Source organism: Neovison vison, chromosome 6 (genome assembly GCF_020171115.1).
Source record: "Neovison vison isolate M4711 chromosome 6, ASM_NN_V1, whole genome shotgun sequence".
Lineage (NCBI taxonomy): Eukaryota > Metazoa > Chordata > Mammalia > Carnivora > Mustelidae > Neogale > Neogale vison.
In genome coordinates, this window is record NC_058096.1 from 165,580,296 (window position 1) to 165,595,891 (window position 15,596).

The following is a 15,596-nucleotide window of genomic DNA, read 5'->3' on the forward strand; positions in this document are numbered from 1 at the left end:
CTCTTGTCTGCTTGGATGGGGACCCGAGATATGGGGCACTGGAATCCGACTGTCCTCCACTTCTCCAGCAGCCAGTCCAGGGCCTGAGCACTGGCCAGTGTTCCTCCATTGAACAAATGAAGGAACCCAGAGCCTCCCAGGGGTTGGGACACAGAAGGACCTGCCAGGACCTCTGATCATCACAGGGTCTCACCCCAGCCCTCGGGCTCCTAAGAGGAACCCTTACAGCGACACCTTCTGTTCCTTTTGTTTTTTTATTAAAAAATAGATCCAGAAAATATACACACTTCTGTCCACCTGCCAGAGTGGGCTTTGAGGAGGCCAAAGCACAATGGGGAAGAGGCAGAGGGATTAGAAGAGCCAGACCGGTCCTGGGTGCCCAGGCTTTGGAGAAAGGAGGTGCCCCCAGCCAGCCAGACCTGCCCCTGAGAGATCAGAGTCTGGGCCAGCGGAACAGGGAGAGAGCAGGTGGAAGGGGGAGGCAGCCCCCAGCTAGAGCAGAGGTGGCCAAAAGCAACTGGGGGCACAGGGGGCGAGACAGGGCCTGCCTGGAGCTGCTGCCCACACAAGGTCCCATGACCTCGTCCTCCTCCCCACCAGGGACTTGGCGCTCCCTAGTCTTCTCTCCAGCCTGCCCTCCAGGGGCCCCACTAGGCCTTCCGGGCCACGGTGGCCATACTCAGGCATTGATGGCCTTCCAGCGCTCACTGTCTGTGCTGTTGATGCTACCCGTGTGGCAGGGCATGGAAGCGATGTCATCCAGGTAGGCCATCCCACCGGCTGAGTCAAACTGCGTGCTGGCGGCTCCTGCCGCCTCCAGGCCTTCCCGCCGGGCCACAGCGTAGGGCTGGGGCAGGTGCACATCTGGTTCTTCCGTCTCGTCTACTTGGCATTTGTAGGAGAAGAGGATCTTGGGCTCCGAGCTGGTGGGGAGGAGAGAGGGGTGGTGGAGCCCCACTGTGTGGTCAGGAGAGGCCTCCTTCTCGGAACAGTAAGCCTTGCTGCCCAGTGGCGGCCCCAGGAGGTCCCCAAAGCTTGGACTCTGGAGTCCAATGGGACCTGTTTTAAAACTCAGCCCATGTGTGACCTTGGACAAGGACACGTTTCTCACTTGCCTATTTCTCACTGTAAAATGGGTACAACTCTGATCTCAAGAGGCTCTTAGCAAAGGGTAAACAAAGGTAAATTCTGGCCCGAGAGGCTCAGCAAACACCAGTGGCAACCTCCACCATGGCAGCTTTTATGACCACCTACTTGGTACTTTCCTGGGCCATGTTGCTGAGCAGGGAGAGGGCAGGTGGAAGGGGGTCCCTCAATGCTCAGGGTAACTCTGACAGGGAAGAGCTGTACCCAATTTACAAAAAGGAGCCCAAGGCCAGGGAGATAAATGCGTGTGCAAGGTCCCACACAGATCAGGGCTGGGCTGATGAGAGCCAATCCAACCCCTCTCACCCCTCTTCTGATGCCTTGCCCACCCCCCTCCAGCCCCCCCCACCTCTTCAGATCCAACTTTTCCACCACATCAAAGGCCCAGGATCCAACCATCAATCCCCCATGTCCTTAGCATCCTGTCTCCCTGACACGCATCCAAACACAAACAGGCACCTACGTGCACCTCCCCCATTATCCACTCCACACCAGCCTCCCGCAATCCTGCTCCCCTTCCCAGCCACTCCCAGTGAGCATCCAGGAGAGTGGTGATTTCTGTCTTCTTTGTTCCCTGTCAGAACGTGGCAGCTGCAGCAGTGCCCAACATCTAATAGGTACTCAGTGAATGCTTGCCGAAAGAGTGAGCGGAGTCTTCTAAAATGAAAAGCAAGCAAGTGTAGAACACTGCGCATAGACACTCTCTTGTGCGGAAAGTGTATATGCCTGTGTGTGTTGCATATAGAATGTGTATATGCATGTATGTGCATATGCTTATATGTGTGTATGCACGCGTGGGTACAGACATATACACACCATCTGTCTCATCCTTCCCAGTGCCTGAACTGGGTGGGAGTAGGGAGCCGGGGGACCCTGAAGCAGAGGATGCGCATGCGCAGGGAGCTGGAGGCACAGTACTGCAGGCAGCCACGCGGGGGCGCCCATGGCCCTCAAACCACCAGCCGCTGGGTGGTGAGCAGGGCACCAGCTACCACCCCCCACCACTTCCCACGCCCCCTGCCTGCGCCACGCCCGCCCCATCCCGGTGGGAAAACTCACCCAAAGAAGCCTCGCAGGAAGGCCACGTAGATGAGGGGCGCAAAGAAGCTGAAGTAGAGAAATGTGGTGGCATCTACACAGCTGGGGGCGGGGCAGGAGGAGCGGATCAGGGAGGGGCCTTCTCTGAATGGGACCTGGGCTTAGCCTCCCCCTGCCCACCGCTCCCAGTCCCGCCTCGCCCCACCTACCAGAGCCCCTCGATGATGTCCGCACAGAGCAGCGCACTTCCCAGCCCCTGTAGCAGGTTGAGTAACGCCAGGATGCCCGCGTACACATAGAAGCTCCTTCGTGCTGGGGGGTTGGGGACCGTGAGGCCCTGCCCTTGCCTCCACCCTTCATCCCCAGGAGTCACCTGAGGCCCTTCTGGGCCGCCAAGAGGACCCCTCCCTCTCACCAAGGGCTCTCCAGCAGAGGACCCTCCCCTGCACCCAGCACCGACCCAGAGCTACCCACTGGCTGCTTACAAGGCAGGGAGATGCGCTCCTTCAGTGGGGTCTTGGGGAGCACGACCACCAGAGAGTAGACCTGCAGAGACAGAGCACGGCTGAGAAGGATGCTGGGGACACCGAGCCCAGAGCTAAGCCGGGGACCAAGACGTCCGGACCCCTGCCTCAGGCTCTGAGACCCATGTAGCCACCCCCAGGGTGCCAGGCCCAGAAAGGGGGAGGGGTCCTCTCCACCTCACCAGGAAGAAGAAGCAGGAGCTGACCAGCCAGAACTGGCGGCCCCCATGCCCGTAGATGTTGAAGTCCTCGGCCGACAGGTGGGCGTCAGGGTACAGGATTTCCAGAGTCCCCTGCAGGGGCAGGCAGGGGATGGCCTCAGTCTCCTGCCACCCAGAAATCCTGGGGTCTCCCTAATACAAAGCACTCAAGAGCTCTCCACCACAGCAAGCCCAGCTCCCTGGCCGGGCCTGCTCCAGACTGCTGTGGCCTCGCTCTGCTCCCTACCCACTTGGCTCCAACACCCAGAGGAGGCCCTTGCCGTGGAGCAGGGAACTGAGCTCGGCAGGAGGTAGCTGCTGCCAACTCTAAGGAAGGAGTCTCTAGATGTACAGCTCTCAGTGTGGTCTGCAAACCTGTATGTTAGGGAACCTGGGCTGCTGTGACAACGGCAGGTCCCAGGCATCCTCCCCGCCCCCACCCCGGGCTACTAGACTAGAATGGTCGGTAGGGGGTCAGAACCTGCCTTGTTAACAAGCACCCTAGGTAATTCAAACCTGGACCCAGAGCCAGGGAGCAGAGGATGCTCGGCCCTCAATGAACCCTGACCTCCTCCAGGGAGCCCGCCTAGCTGCCCCTGCCCCCTACCTCCCCCTTTACCTGGGTGACCGAGTAGGCCAGGGACAGCACTGTGGTGATGGCCAGCACCCGTTTGATGCTTGACTTGCTCTCCAGGTGACCTGAAAGAAATGTGCTGGTCAGGGAGACAAAGCCAGCCGTGGGAGACCATGGTGGGGTCAGTGCCCGCTAGGGAGGGACAGGGAGAGCGCTGGCCCCAGCAGCACACGCACCAAAGGCAAGGCCCAGGATGACCACACTCAGCTCGATGGCCAACAGGAAGAAGCGGGTAATCTCCCACAGGATCTGGACACAGAGTGGGCAGAGTGTCAGCCTGGGGGCCCAGTCACCCCTCTCCCCAGCGCCCCGCACCATCCCCCCACCCTTGTCAGCAGGCCCAGCCACACCTTATCAGCAACAGTTGCAGCATCCGAGGTGCTGACCGTCATGGACACCACGGCTCGGGCAATGCCCACCAGCGCCACCACAAACACCTGGTGGGCAAGAGTGGGGATGCTATGATGGGGTCAGGGAATGAGACCACTGCAAGGCACAGTGCATCGCAGGAGCCTCAGATTCTCTGAGAATGGAAGGATTCCAAACTCAGAGTCAGGAGTGGGATGCAGGGAGGTGGGGTCACCCTCCACGGCCAGTAACCTCCACCTGGCCTTTCCCTCTCTGGCCTCAGTTTCCTGGCTATACCGGCAGCCTTAGAATGCCTAATGGGGTGACACGGTAGAGCCCCACAGCCAGGCTGGAATGCCAGCCCTGCTGCCTCCTGCCTCTGTGACCTCAGCCAAGGACCTGCACCTTCGTGCCTCAGTTTCCTCATCTATGAATTGGGGGTAAAAACAGGACCTACTGTATTTGATGGCTGTGAGGAGCAAATGGATAAATCAATGTAGCGGAAGCGGGCCTGGCAGCCGGTAAGGGCTGGGTACACATTTTCCTTCAGTGCCGTCATATTAGCACTTTTAATACCCAGCCATGGAGGAGAGGAGGCTGCAGGGAAGAGACCTCAGAGACCCTGGGGAAGACTGCTGCCCTGATTTGGGGATGGGGTGAGACCCAAGGGAGTCCAGTGACAGGCACAGCTAGAACACCAGGTGCAGCCATTGGAAAGGAAGCTGGTGGGGCAGGAGGGTTGTGGGGGGCAGGTTGTAAGTCCAGAGCTGCTGGGCTGCCTGGCTCCATGAGCGCAAGACTGTTGACAAGGCCACCAGAGAGACCCCCGCTGACAGGGAGATTGAGACTGTGCCCCCACAGTCTTATGGAGCCCCTGAATCCAGCCAGTCTGAAGCCCCGGGACTTATCAGTTTCTCCATCAATACATTCCCTCCAGCTTCCATAAGTTTCACTTTGGTTTTCTGATACATGCAAACACAAGAGTCCAGATACATACACACAGTCTGTCCTTTGTGCCACGAACCCCGTGTGGAACTCTCATGGAGGCTGACACCACTCAAGAGGACGGGCTGTAGACGCAGTCAAATGCTGTGTGCCTACTGTATGGCTGGCTGCCAGCGGGCTAGGGCTAAGGGCGTGGTCTTCTTTGGTGCCACAGGCTAAAGCAGGCCCAGCACACATGATATGGGAAGGAGGGCACCGAGGAACAGAGAGGCCAAGCCACCAGTCCAGGGTCATTTGGCACAGCTGGGGCTGGAGGCAATCTGCCTGAGCCAATGCTCACCACTGTCTCCTGAGCTCTCTAGAAAGAAGTCCCCAGGAATACGAGGGCAGGGGCAGCACTGAGTCCCCTGGTACTGCTTCATGGAGGCAGCACTGGGTGTTCTTCTCTTCTGTCTGCGAGAATCTCTTCCCCTGCCTTCTACAAACGGCTCTCCAATTTTCCTCCAAGGGCCACCACCCTCTGCAGTGCACACGGCCTGGCTGAGTTGACCCCACCCTCCCAGCCCCCGAGTGCCCCTTTCCTGCTAGTCACAGAGATTGGCTCAGCGACCAACAGGGGATCCAAGGCAGGCCAGTCAGAGCGAGTCCCAGGTCTATACTAGCACCACCAGGAAAGCGGTCCTCTTCCATTGGCATGGGCAGGGAGACAGGATGTCAGCTTACAGCTGCTCTTGGCTAATTTGGACACCCGCAAGGGAGGGTTCAATTCCCCTTTTCACCTACGCCCGTTGGGAGTTAGGTTCTTCTGTCACCCGTCGGGAGTGAACTCACCAGGATATAGAAGGTGATAAAAATGGGGCTGGAGGTGACACGGATCTTGGCCCGAGCAAACGGAAGCTTCCAGAGCAGGAAGATGAAGAAGAGCACATTGGGGATGAGCAGCAAGAGGTCCCAGTACCGGACCCTGGCAGATGGGGACAGAAGCCAGCCATCTGGTAAGGTTCTGGCTGCAATCCCCCGTCTCCACCCCCAAGAACACACCACACCCATGCATGCTGCGCACAGGGGAAACCCACTCAGGGCCACAGCCTGCCTCACCTGGAGGTTCCGATATCCTTGTAGAGCAGCAGCAGACAGCGATGTGGCACGCTGATGTTGGGTGCCACGGGTGGGGGCGAGGTTGTGCTCCCGTTGGCCCAAATCACCTCTTCCAGGATGTCCATTCTGCCAGCAGCTGGCCCTGGGGGAGTGAGAGCCCCCACGTTAGTAGCACAGCAGCTATGTGGCCTTGCGTCTCTGGTGTCAGGTTCCCAGTAGATCCCAAGAGTGGTTACCTACCATGGGCTGGTGGACCACTCTCCCCCTCACCAGGCAGAAGTTGAGGTGTGGCTCCCCCACATGCCACAACACAAGACCCGGACAGGGGCCCAGTCGGCTACCTTGGCCTCTGTCTCATGACCCACACACAGTAAAGGCCACTCCCAGTGACTGAGCCTTCCTCTGTGCCAGGCACAAAAAAGCCGGCTACTTGGCATGACCCCAGCTCCTCTCCCTGACCCTGGGGGTCTGGGAGATAGACAGGGAGCAGAGGGGCAAGGTCCCTGTGTCCTTGAAACAGGACTAATGAAAGCGTTCACCCTGGGAGGCTGTGGTGGGCACTGAAGTGAGATCTAGCGCCCCCTACAGCCCGCACGCATGCAGTCCTCAGAGTCCTCCGCACACAGCCCACTGGAGGAAGGCGGGGTACCGACAGTTTGCAATCCCGCAGCCACTGAGCGCCAGAGTGGGGCACCGTGTGCACCTCAGGCAGACCACACCCCCTGCCATCCTCTGCTGCCTCCCTGGAAAGGGAGACACAAATCAGGGGGACATGCATCTTGCCAGGAAGATGCACAGGAGGTCTCCAAGCGGAAAGGGGGAGGAAAGGAGAGACACGGCATAAGGGGCGCCCCCCCCCCCGGCAGAGGGAGCTGTGTCTGCAAAGGCAATGATGGGGGGGATGCCAGGAGACATGGGAGTCAGCAGGGGAACCCACATCCAAGAGCCTCTGAATGAGAGGTGAAGAGTCCAGCCTTGAAGACAGGAGAGCTGGTGGCGTGGGGCCTTGGGAGCCCCCTGGACCAGACAGGCTCCTAGGTCGCTGGACTCTCAGGGACTGGACCAGAGCTGGGTCCACAGTACCAGCAACAGGGACTTCCTTGGGGAACTCAGGGGGGTGCAGGGCAGGTGAGCCTGGCGTGGCCTGGGCATCAGGACATAACAGACACCAGTGTTAAAATAATGACCTGAACAGAAGCCTTATGACCTGGAATCTCCACTTCTGGGTACACTTGTAACTGCCCAGGGCTAGCAATGGCCCAGACGCCCGCCCTCAGCAGTACACACACGTACGTGGTGCCACTCATACAAGCAGAACAGAAAGAGAAAGAACAGGCCACTTCTATGTCGGCGACATGACAGGGCCTCACGGACATGGGGCCAAGTGGGGCTAGCTAGGAGTGCATGTGTGCGGCCTGAGCCATGCACAGACCCAGGTGAGGGTCACCTTTGTGGAGGATGGAGGGCATAGTGGGGGCGGGGGGGGGACATTCCAGCTTCTGGTGCTTGATGGTGACGGGGGGTGGGGTGGGTGGGAACACAGGTGTGCTCACTGTGGCAAAATTCATTGAGTCTGTGGTCTGTGACCTTTCTAATACTGATTTACACGTCAGTAAGTTTTAAAAAAATTAGAAAGAGGTGTTCTGTTAAGCACAGGTCTCCCATTCAGCAAGGAGCAGGCCGGGTCACTGGGTCCTTGCACCCTGTTGCCATGGGCAAATGCCCTCAAGTGCCATGGGCACCCACGTCTGTGCTGTCACTAAGGCTACCCCTGAGCACCAAGAAGCCCGGGGTGAGGGCTGCAGGGGACGCAGGGCCTCCCAGCTACTGTTCCAAGCCACGGAACACAAGTGCTGCCTCTGGCTGAAAGGGACAGGAGACCAAAGCAGATGGGCTGAGACCTGGGGCTCGGACTCCTCCTTCCTTCTCCTCAACAGGCCAGTCTCTGGCTCTGGGGTCACATCCCCACCTGCAACTTGAGGCCAAACCAACAGGAAAAAAGAACATATGCCCAACACACATAGTAGGTCCAAAGAAAGTATGCATTCTTCATGCATTCTTCCACCAACCAGGCAGCCAGCATGAAAACCATGTTAACGGAGGAGTGGGACCAAACGATGAATGGGTGACACAGTAGAGACTACCAGGGTCCTCAATATCCACCCCTACCCTTTAGTATTGGGGCCCGTGGATTTTACCTTACATATGGCTTCCCAGGATGATGGCTATTTTCTGAGCTTCCACTGCCACTATATGGCCTCATGACCAAGTTTAATCCAATTGGAAATGAGTAGTTAATTTAATGAGTTGGTCCATTTCAGGCCAAGCAAGTCTCCTTTCCTATTGCCTGGAATAGGGATGTGGTGGCAGGAGCAACAGCAGCCACCTTAGACCACAAAACTGAAACCATGTATTGAGAACAGGAGAGAAAGAGAGAAAGAGAAAAAGTGTCTGGGTCCCAGACCAACATGCCTCCAGGCACATCTTGGGCAGCTTGAATACAGACCATCACGCAATACACAGGAATAATCTACTGTCTTGTTTCCTGACCTTTATTTCAACAGCTAAGCCAGAATCCCAATGAATATGAAGAGGTACTGCTTTGGACTGGGTTGTCAGACAAGCTGACATTTGCACTAGATCTAAATAACTGAGAAGGAACCAGACTTGGAAAAATATGGACAAAGAGCACACCTGGGAGAGAACAGTGAAAGCAAATGCCATGAGGTACAAACAGGCTTGGCCTGGTCAAAGGGCAAGAAGCAGGCCAGTGTGGGTAGTGGGGAGATTAGAAAGGCCGGCAGAGCGAGGTCACACAGGCCCATATGGCCACCTACACTGTGACTGCAGTCTGAATGCAATGAGAAGGGTGTTACAAAGGCAGGTGAGAGGGTCCCATGTCCACATGGAGAGGACCCCTCAGAATGCCAAGGAACATGGAATGGAACCGGGGGAGGGAGGCAGGGAGACCAAGGAGCCACTGTACCAGTGCAGGCAGGAGGATGGTGGCTTGACCAGTGGCTGCGGTGGGGGTGGAGTGGAGGGATCTGGGATACCCCTGGGAGGGTCAGCCAACATGAGCAGCCCACAGACACCCCGAGGGAATGCGGGAAGAGAGCAAGAACTGGTGACTTCTGGCCTGGCTACTGGGTATTTTATACCAGCTAGCCCAATGCTGCTAACATGTCCCCACCAAACACGGCCCCCTTCTCCCCAGCTATCAAGGTGCAATTTTATTCCAGGACCCCTCCGTGATGCCCTGCTGCATAGGCAGGGGCCCTGCCCCTGGGCCAGAAGCTGAATCTTAACAACAGTAAGCTAATGGCCTTGGGAAGGGGCAGTGTGGAACAGAACTGGACACCTCAGCACACAGGGGTTCTCCAGGTTGACATGGGGATGGAGGAGGTGGGGTGCTACGACTTTTCGTGGACAGGGTCCAAGGCTGCCACATGTCCTGCAACACGTGGGACAGCCCACCAAATGAATGATCGTCTTCCCCTTTGCCAACAGTGCCCCGAAGGGAGACTCTGGTCCACGTGTGGAGGGGCATTCTCCTTGCTGGTCCCAAGTTTAGGCAACAGCAGGTGATGAAATATGGGGGAAGTCTCCCAAGAAACATTCTCCTCGCTGACAGACACCCTCCAGGAGGAAAGCCCTTTCTTGGCACCTGCATGGGGTCCTTGAGGGTCTGCTGTGTGAACGTGGCCATGCTGAGCATGGGGTGTGCCACTCCCCCCAAGACTTCTGTGACCTGGGAGGATGACTGATAAGTGACCTGAGTTGAAGGAGACAGATTCCACCTCCCCCTGCGCCCCTCACCATTCTCTGTGGAGCAAACTTCAGGTCCCAGCAACCCAACACCAGCTCTGGCCTAGGATGGAGTGTCAAGCAGACCTAGGAGAGGCAGGCCCCAGAGGGCAGGCAAAGCACCCAGTAACTGCTGAGAAGCCAAGAGGTCTCTTGTAGCCAAAAAAAAAAAAAAAAAAAAAAAAAAAAAAAAAAAAAAAAAAGCCAGTGAGGATGACCAGGGCCAAGCAGCAGGAAGAATCAGATAGAATCTGATGGGGGAAGCATCACTTGGTTTTGCCTGTCCAGCCCCCCATTTTCCTGACAGGGGAACCTCAGCTCCCCAGGTTTCTGTCCATGAAATTGAGGGACAGCTGACTCAAGCCCTTCACAACACCCAAGGTGTGTGCTCATGATCTAAGCCTGGCTTATCAGGACACTCCACTGTCCCAGCCAATGAGAATCAGTACAGGACTTGCTGTCATTGCTAGGAACAGATACTTTCCGCTCCAAGTGTCATGGTACCAGACAGCTGGACCACTCTGACCCCACATGTGGGTACCCACCTGAGAATAAAGCCAACACAGAGGGATGCAGAGCTGAGAGGCAGATGGAAATCCATACCGGGATAGAGCCTCACATGAGCTCCTGGATCTAGCCAGACCTGAAGCTAGTACTACTCCTGCACTCTTTTTAGGCATAAAATCCCACAAATTCCCTTCTCTGCTTACATCTAGTTGAGTCTGATGTCTCTAATTCACTAAGGAAAACTTTCTGGCTGACATGGGTTATGGAGTCGGACAGATTTGGGATGCACTTCTGGCTCAGCCATTATGTGGCTGTGTGACCTTGAGTGAGTCATTTCTCCTCTCCCTGTGTCACAGGGACAAATAACACCTTCCCAACAAAGTTGTCAGGAGAATCAAACAAGAACAGAGAAGTAAATGCCTAAGAAAGGTCACACCTTGGTAACTGCTGCCTTTTTTTCCCAAGAGGAAGGCTTGGGGGATGTAAAGGGAAGAAGGATTTACTTGGAGGGCAAGGGCCCCTTTGGAAGGAGACTGCTCCACCAGTGCCCCCTGCTGACTCAGTGGCTGCAGCAGACACACTCCCTGAGCCCTCCCAGCCTGCAAGGGAAGTACTTCTGTTATCTCCTCGGACAAAGCTCTGGGCCTCCCAGCTACCTGCCAGGTTGTCTATTTCCAGTGCCCAGGCCCCCAAGTGGTGTTTTGCCAAGTGCCCGTCTCTGGGAGCCAGTTTCTCCACCTATAGATGTAAGGCTCTGGGCTCTAGAGCTACGCTTCTCACACCTGAACATCATGAACGTGCAGATTCTGATTCCGCAGGCCAAGGGCGGGGATGACAGCCCACATTGCTAATATGATCCCAGCTGGTGCCTCTTCTCTGCTGGTCAAAGAAGCACTGTTGGCTTATGAGGCTGTTGGCCTTACCAGAATTGCCACTATGTGTCAAAGCTTGTAAAATAACTGAAGCAACAATAAAAAATAAAACAACAATGCACACTACCCTCGGACACAGGCCTAGGTGCTTTACACACTTAGTGACGCTCTCAACTATCACACCACCTCTGCGTGAGATGGAACTACTCTTGTGCCCATTGTACAGAGGGGGAAAGGAGAGGCACAAGAGGGTTAAGTCACTGGCCCCATATTCTCCTCCCCACACCTTGGGCAAGCTCCAGGGCTTGGGAGCAGAAGCCTGGGTGGTGTCAGAGAAGTAAGGGGTCTGCAGGCTCAGGAAATGGGGGACAGAGGATGGGACAGGAGACGGTGGGAAGGCTGGCTGAGAGCAAGAAGAAGTAGAGCCCAGATTCGAGGGATGGAATTCGCAGAGGAGTTTCCTGGAGGCTGAGTGGCTTAAGGCAAACGCAGGTCTTTCAGGACCAGGGAAACCGGAACAGACTGTTTCTTCCACCTGGGAGGTACTTTCCTGACCTTGTTAACATTCCAGAGGCCATCTTCCCACTCTCCACTTGGGCTTCCAGCTCCTTTCCACCCTCCCTCTGTGGCCAGCTTATGAGGCAAGACTGGCTCCAGTCACAGAGTGACTGGTAATGAACCCCTGGAGAGGATCTTCCCTTCTCTGGGCTTCAGCTTTCCCGTCTCTCATCTGTACAATGGGGTTAGCCAGGACTGGATGGAAAACCCTGGAGAAGACAGAAAGCCCCGAGCAAAAAGAGGCTATACTTCGTAGTTGCTGCAATGCCCCCTCAGTGCTTCTGACCCTTAGCAGACAGGTGAGATTATCTAAACTCTGAAAACAAAACAGATTAAGAAGATTCCATAGGACAGACGCCAGCCCCTCATCCTTCAGGCTTGCAGGTGTGGGGAGGGGAACGCTGTTCCAGACAGGCCACTCTTGGTAAACTGCCAGCAGCCCAGGCAGGAGCCCCCAGGACGAAGGGAAGCCCCTCCTGATTTGCCCCCTGCCTACTGCCCTGCCTCATGCCTTCCATCCTCCAGCCCCCTGGCTTCCACCTTGTTCTCCAAGCTGCTAAGCTTCCTCCTACCTCAGGGCTCTTGTGCTGGCCCTTCTGCCTGTCTCATCATTCAGGCCACCTCCTCAAAGCCCTCCTTAACACATCTCCCTCAGCTAGCCCGCCCTGTGTTTTCTTTACAGCACTTGGCCTCCATCTGAAGTGGGTCCTGATGTGTTTACTGGCTGCCCACCCCAGGCGTGCTCATGACCCAATCCTCTAGAATAGTCCCTGGTACAGAATAAGTTCTCAACAAAATGTTACGATGGGGACAGATGAACCTCCAGCAGAGTGCAGCCAAGCCCTTCCAGGGGAGTGGGAGAAGGATCACCTGGGAAGACCCTCAGCCCCACCACTACCACAGATGCAGAAAGCAAAGTACCCCTCCACCCTCCTTCCCCTGGTCCCATGGATGCAGCACTTCTGAGCTTCCCAGAAGGCCCCTGCTGCAACAGCAGCCCTAGCTGCATAACCACCACCTCCTGCCCCTTTCCGGCTGCTGAAGGCCACGGCAAAGTTGGAGGCAGGTCCTGTCTCCTGTCTGTGGACCGAGGCACAGGCCCAAATGCAGGGCCACTGACTCTAGACTCTTTCTGCACAGTCTCAAGCCACTGGGTCCACCATCCCTGCTGGCTGGCCAGCCCTGGCCCTGCGCAGCTGTAGGTGTGCTCACTGCCCCTCACCGAGCGCTCTGCCACCCCTACCCCTCCGGGCCTTCCCATTACCCGTCGCCTCTTCCTGTGAGTCCTCACCCAGGGGGCCCCCTTGGCCCTCTGAAACTTCTCCAAGGGGGTCCTCTGAGGCTTCGCCCTGAGCGGGAAGGGGTCACTCCCGGAAGAAGGAGCGGCGACAGGTGGGCCCCGGACGAGCCGTGGGGATGGCGGTGGAGGTCCGGGTCAGCTCCCGGCTCTCCCGCAGCTGTCGCGGGTAGTCATTAGATGCACCCGGGCTCTGGATGCTCCCTGCCGGGTAGGGGCTGTAGGTGCGGAGGAGGCCAGGGGGCGTCCCTGCAGTGGCGGTCCCAGCCGCGAAAGAGGGAGGGGGCGCCCAGCCCCGCGGTAAGGCTTCAGGACGGGCGGCGACGGGGCTCCTCCTCCAGGTGTGGCGGGAAAAGACTCCCTTCTTACCTGAGGGCCCCGGGCCGTGCTCAGGCCCCGCCGCCCGGGCCGCTCATTCGCCACCGAAGAGAGCGCCGACGAGGCGCCTGCCCCGGGAGTCTGGCCTCCAGCGCCCGGGGCAGGCTGCGGGGCCAGGGAGCGTCGCGCAAGAGCCGCTGGCACCCGGCTCCGCAGAAATGGGGGGCCGGCAGGAAAGGGGAAAAGCGGTCAGCGCACCGGGCCCACCGGCCCCCAAAGAGCAAGTAGCCTTTCCCGGCAGCGGCGACCGGAAAGCAGCAGCGACCTTTTCGTTGGGCCCAAACTGCGAAAACAGCCACAGCCCCTACTTATAGCACTCAGGCCCGCCCCCAGACCCCAGTAGCCTATAGAAATGGAGCTCCATCAAAAAGAGGGCGCAAGCCGCGGGAAAAGCCAATTAGATCCCTAAGAGGCGGGGCGACCCGCTGACCTCTTAAAGAGACAGGAAGCTAGCACTGCGGGGGAGGAAAGCAGCGCCGGGGTAGGGAAGCTGCTGCGTACCTTGCCGTGAAGGCGGCCAGGATCGCGGACCCGAGAGCCAAGGACGCTGCCGCCTCTTGGCCCCCGCGCCTGCCAGCTGTCAGCAGCTGTCAACGGACCCTCTCGCTCCAGCTTGCGCTCCTCCTCCCGGGCCCGGCGGCGGCCCGACCGTCCAGGGAGGAGCCTCCGCGGACCGCCCCCTCGCGTGCCACCGCCTCGGGCGCCCCGCAGCGGCTGTCGGGCCGGCTGACCTTTGGTCACCTGGCTGAGGAAGGAAGGGTAGGGACAACCCCTCCCCCGGAACGACGCGCTTCCACAGCACGCCACGCTGCCTCCACGTCCACCATCAAAGCACGCTGGCATCCGGGTTTCAGGCACTCATTTTCACAACCTTGCAGGGCGGTTGTTATTAGTCGCCTTTTCAAAGGAGGAACCTGCGGCTTAGGGACGTTAAATAACTTGCCCAAAGCACACAACTAGGAAGTGGCAGAGCCTGGACGCGGGGGTGGTTTGAACCGCTCCTCGTCTCATCTCTAACTTCGACGGTTCTTCAGGCAACTTCCTCTGGGAAGCCTTCGGCGATTGCCCCATCCTTACGCTTCTCACATCTATGCTGTGTTCTTGGCGGGCTCTCCTCACGCTGGCCCTGCGTGGCCCTCCCACGTTTGAGTCCTCCTCTCCCACCCATTCCCCTCCTCAGTCGGCATGCTCCAGCCCACAGTGCTTTCTGTTTCTCTTCTTTGAATATACTGAAGCTTGTCCTGCCTCCCTCTTCTTGCACCCGTCCCATAGGGCTGGCTTCTTGTCACATGACAAGGACTCCTTCCTGACTCCCTAGCTGAAGTAACTGTGCAGTCTCTGTCACATAATGCCCCCTCTATTTCCGTCCAAGCACCATCTCTCTAACGTGATTATATTCATTTACTTGCTTCCTAGTTCATCAGCCACCCTCCACTAGAATTGTCAGTGTCATGAGGACAAAACCATGTTTGTCACATTCCTTGCAACATCCTGAGGCTGACTTGGTGCCTGGTGCATATTGTAGACACCCACTTATCACAGTAACCCCAAGACACACACCCCGTGATAACACAGCTGCTTCACAGTTGGGCTGGAATGAGATTGGCCCCATTCTTCTAAAACAGGAGATGGAGTCACCACCTCATTACAGTTTGGGATTCGGTTAGTCTGGGACTTTCCCAGCCTGGACCATGGTCAGCTCAGTGTGCACAGTTTCTGTAGGTGCCAAGAGGGGCCATGCTCCAGGCTGATGCCTGCCTTCCTGAAAGGGCTGTGTGGGGAGTCAAGGTCAACTTCCAGAGTTGCCAGGAAGCTAAGAGCATCACCTCTATTCACATTTAATTGGCGAAAACAAGTCCTAGGCCACTCCTAACCTCCAGGGGGCAGGAAACGTTCCTCCTACCATGTTCCAGGAAGAAGAAATGGAATAACTGTGACCAGCCCAAAAGACTACCCTCCATCGTGTGTGTGTGTGTGTGTGTGTGTGTGTGTGTGTGTGTTAACACAGTACAGATTTTCCAGGGCAGGGAATTTGCTATTACTATTGCAATGGACAATTCTACATTCTGTACTCTGAGTTTGGGACCTCACGTGTAGGGATTTCATCTGTGGTGAAACTGAGGGTATCTATTTCATCTCCTCCCCTTCGGGGCAGAATCAGGGTCTTATTCACTGCAGTATCCCCTACATATAGGACAAAGTGTGGTGTCAATGAAGTTCAAGAAATGGTGGTTTGAGAAACAA

The 15,596-nt window shown here is 57.0% G+C and overlaps 1 protein-coding gene across 4 annotated transcripts; it reads right to left on the reverse strand.

The window, feature by feature from the left end:
- Nucleotides 1-240: 240 nt before the first annotated feature.
- On the reverse strand, nucleotides 241-13,972 carry TPRA1 (transmembrane protein adipocyte associated 1). 4 transcript variants are annotated; one of them, XM_044252870.1, is made up of 11 exons: nucleotides 13,854-13,972; nucleotides 5,934-6,075; nucleotides 5,667-5,799; nucleotides 3,893-3,979; nucleotides 3,719-3,791; nucleotides 3,528-3,607; nucleotides 2,891-3,001; nucleotides 2,670-2,730; nucleotides 2,394-2,496; nucleotides 2,206-2,286; nucleotides 241-923 (listed from the first exon to the last, which is right to left on the reverse strand). In XM_044252870.1, the coding sequence occupies exons 2-11, from the start codon at nucleotides 6,056-6,058 to the stop codon at nucleotides 680-682; spliced, it is 1,098 nt and encodes a 365-aa protein (XP_044108805.1). In that variant the 5' UTR covers nucleotides 6,059-6,075; nucleotides 13,854-13,972; the 3' UTR covers nucleotides 241-679. The 4 variants fall into 4 exon arrangements, with proteins under 4 accessions (XP_044108805.1, XP_044108804.1, XP_044108806.1 ...); XM_044252869.1 differs by lacking the exon at nucleotides 13,854-13,972 and adding an exon at nucleotides 13,344-13,618; XM_044252871.1 differs by lacking the exon at nucleotides 13,854-13,972 and adding an exon at nucleotides 12,969-13,279.
- Between the last annotated feature and the right edge of the window lie 1,624 nt (nucleotides 13,973-15,596).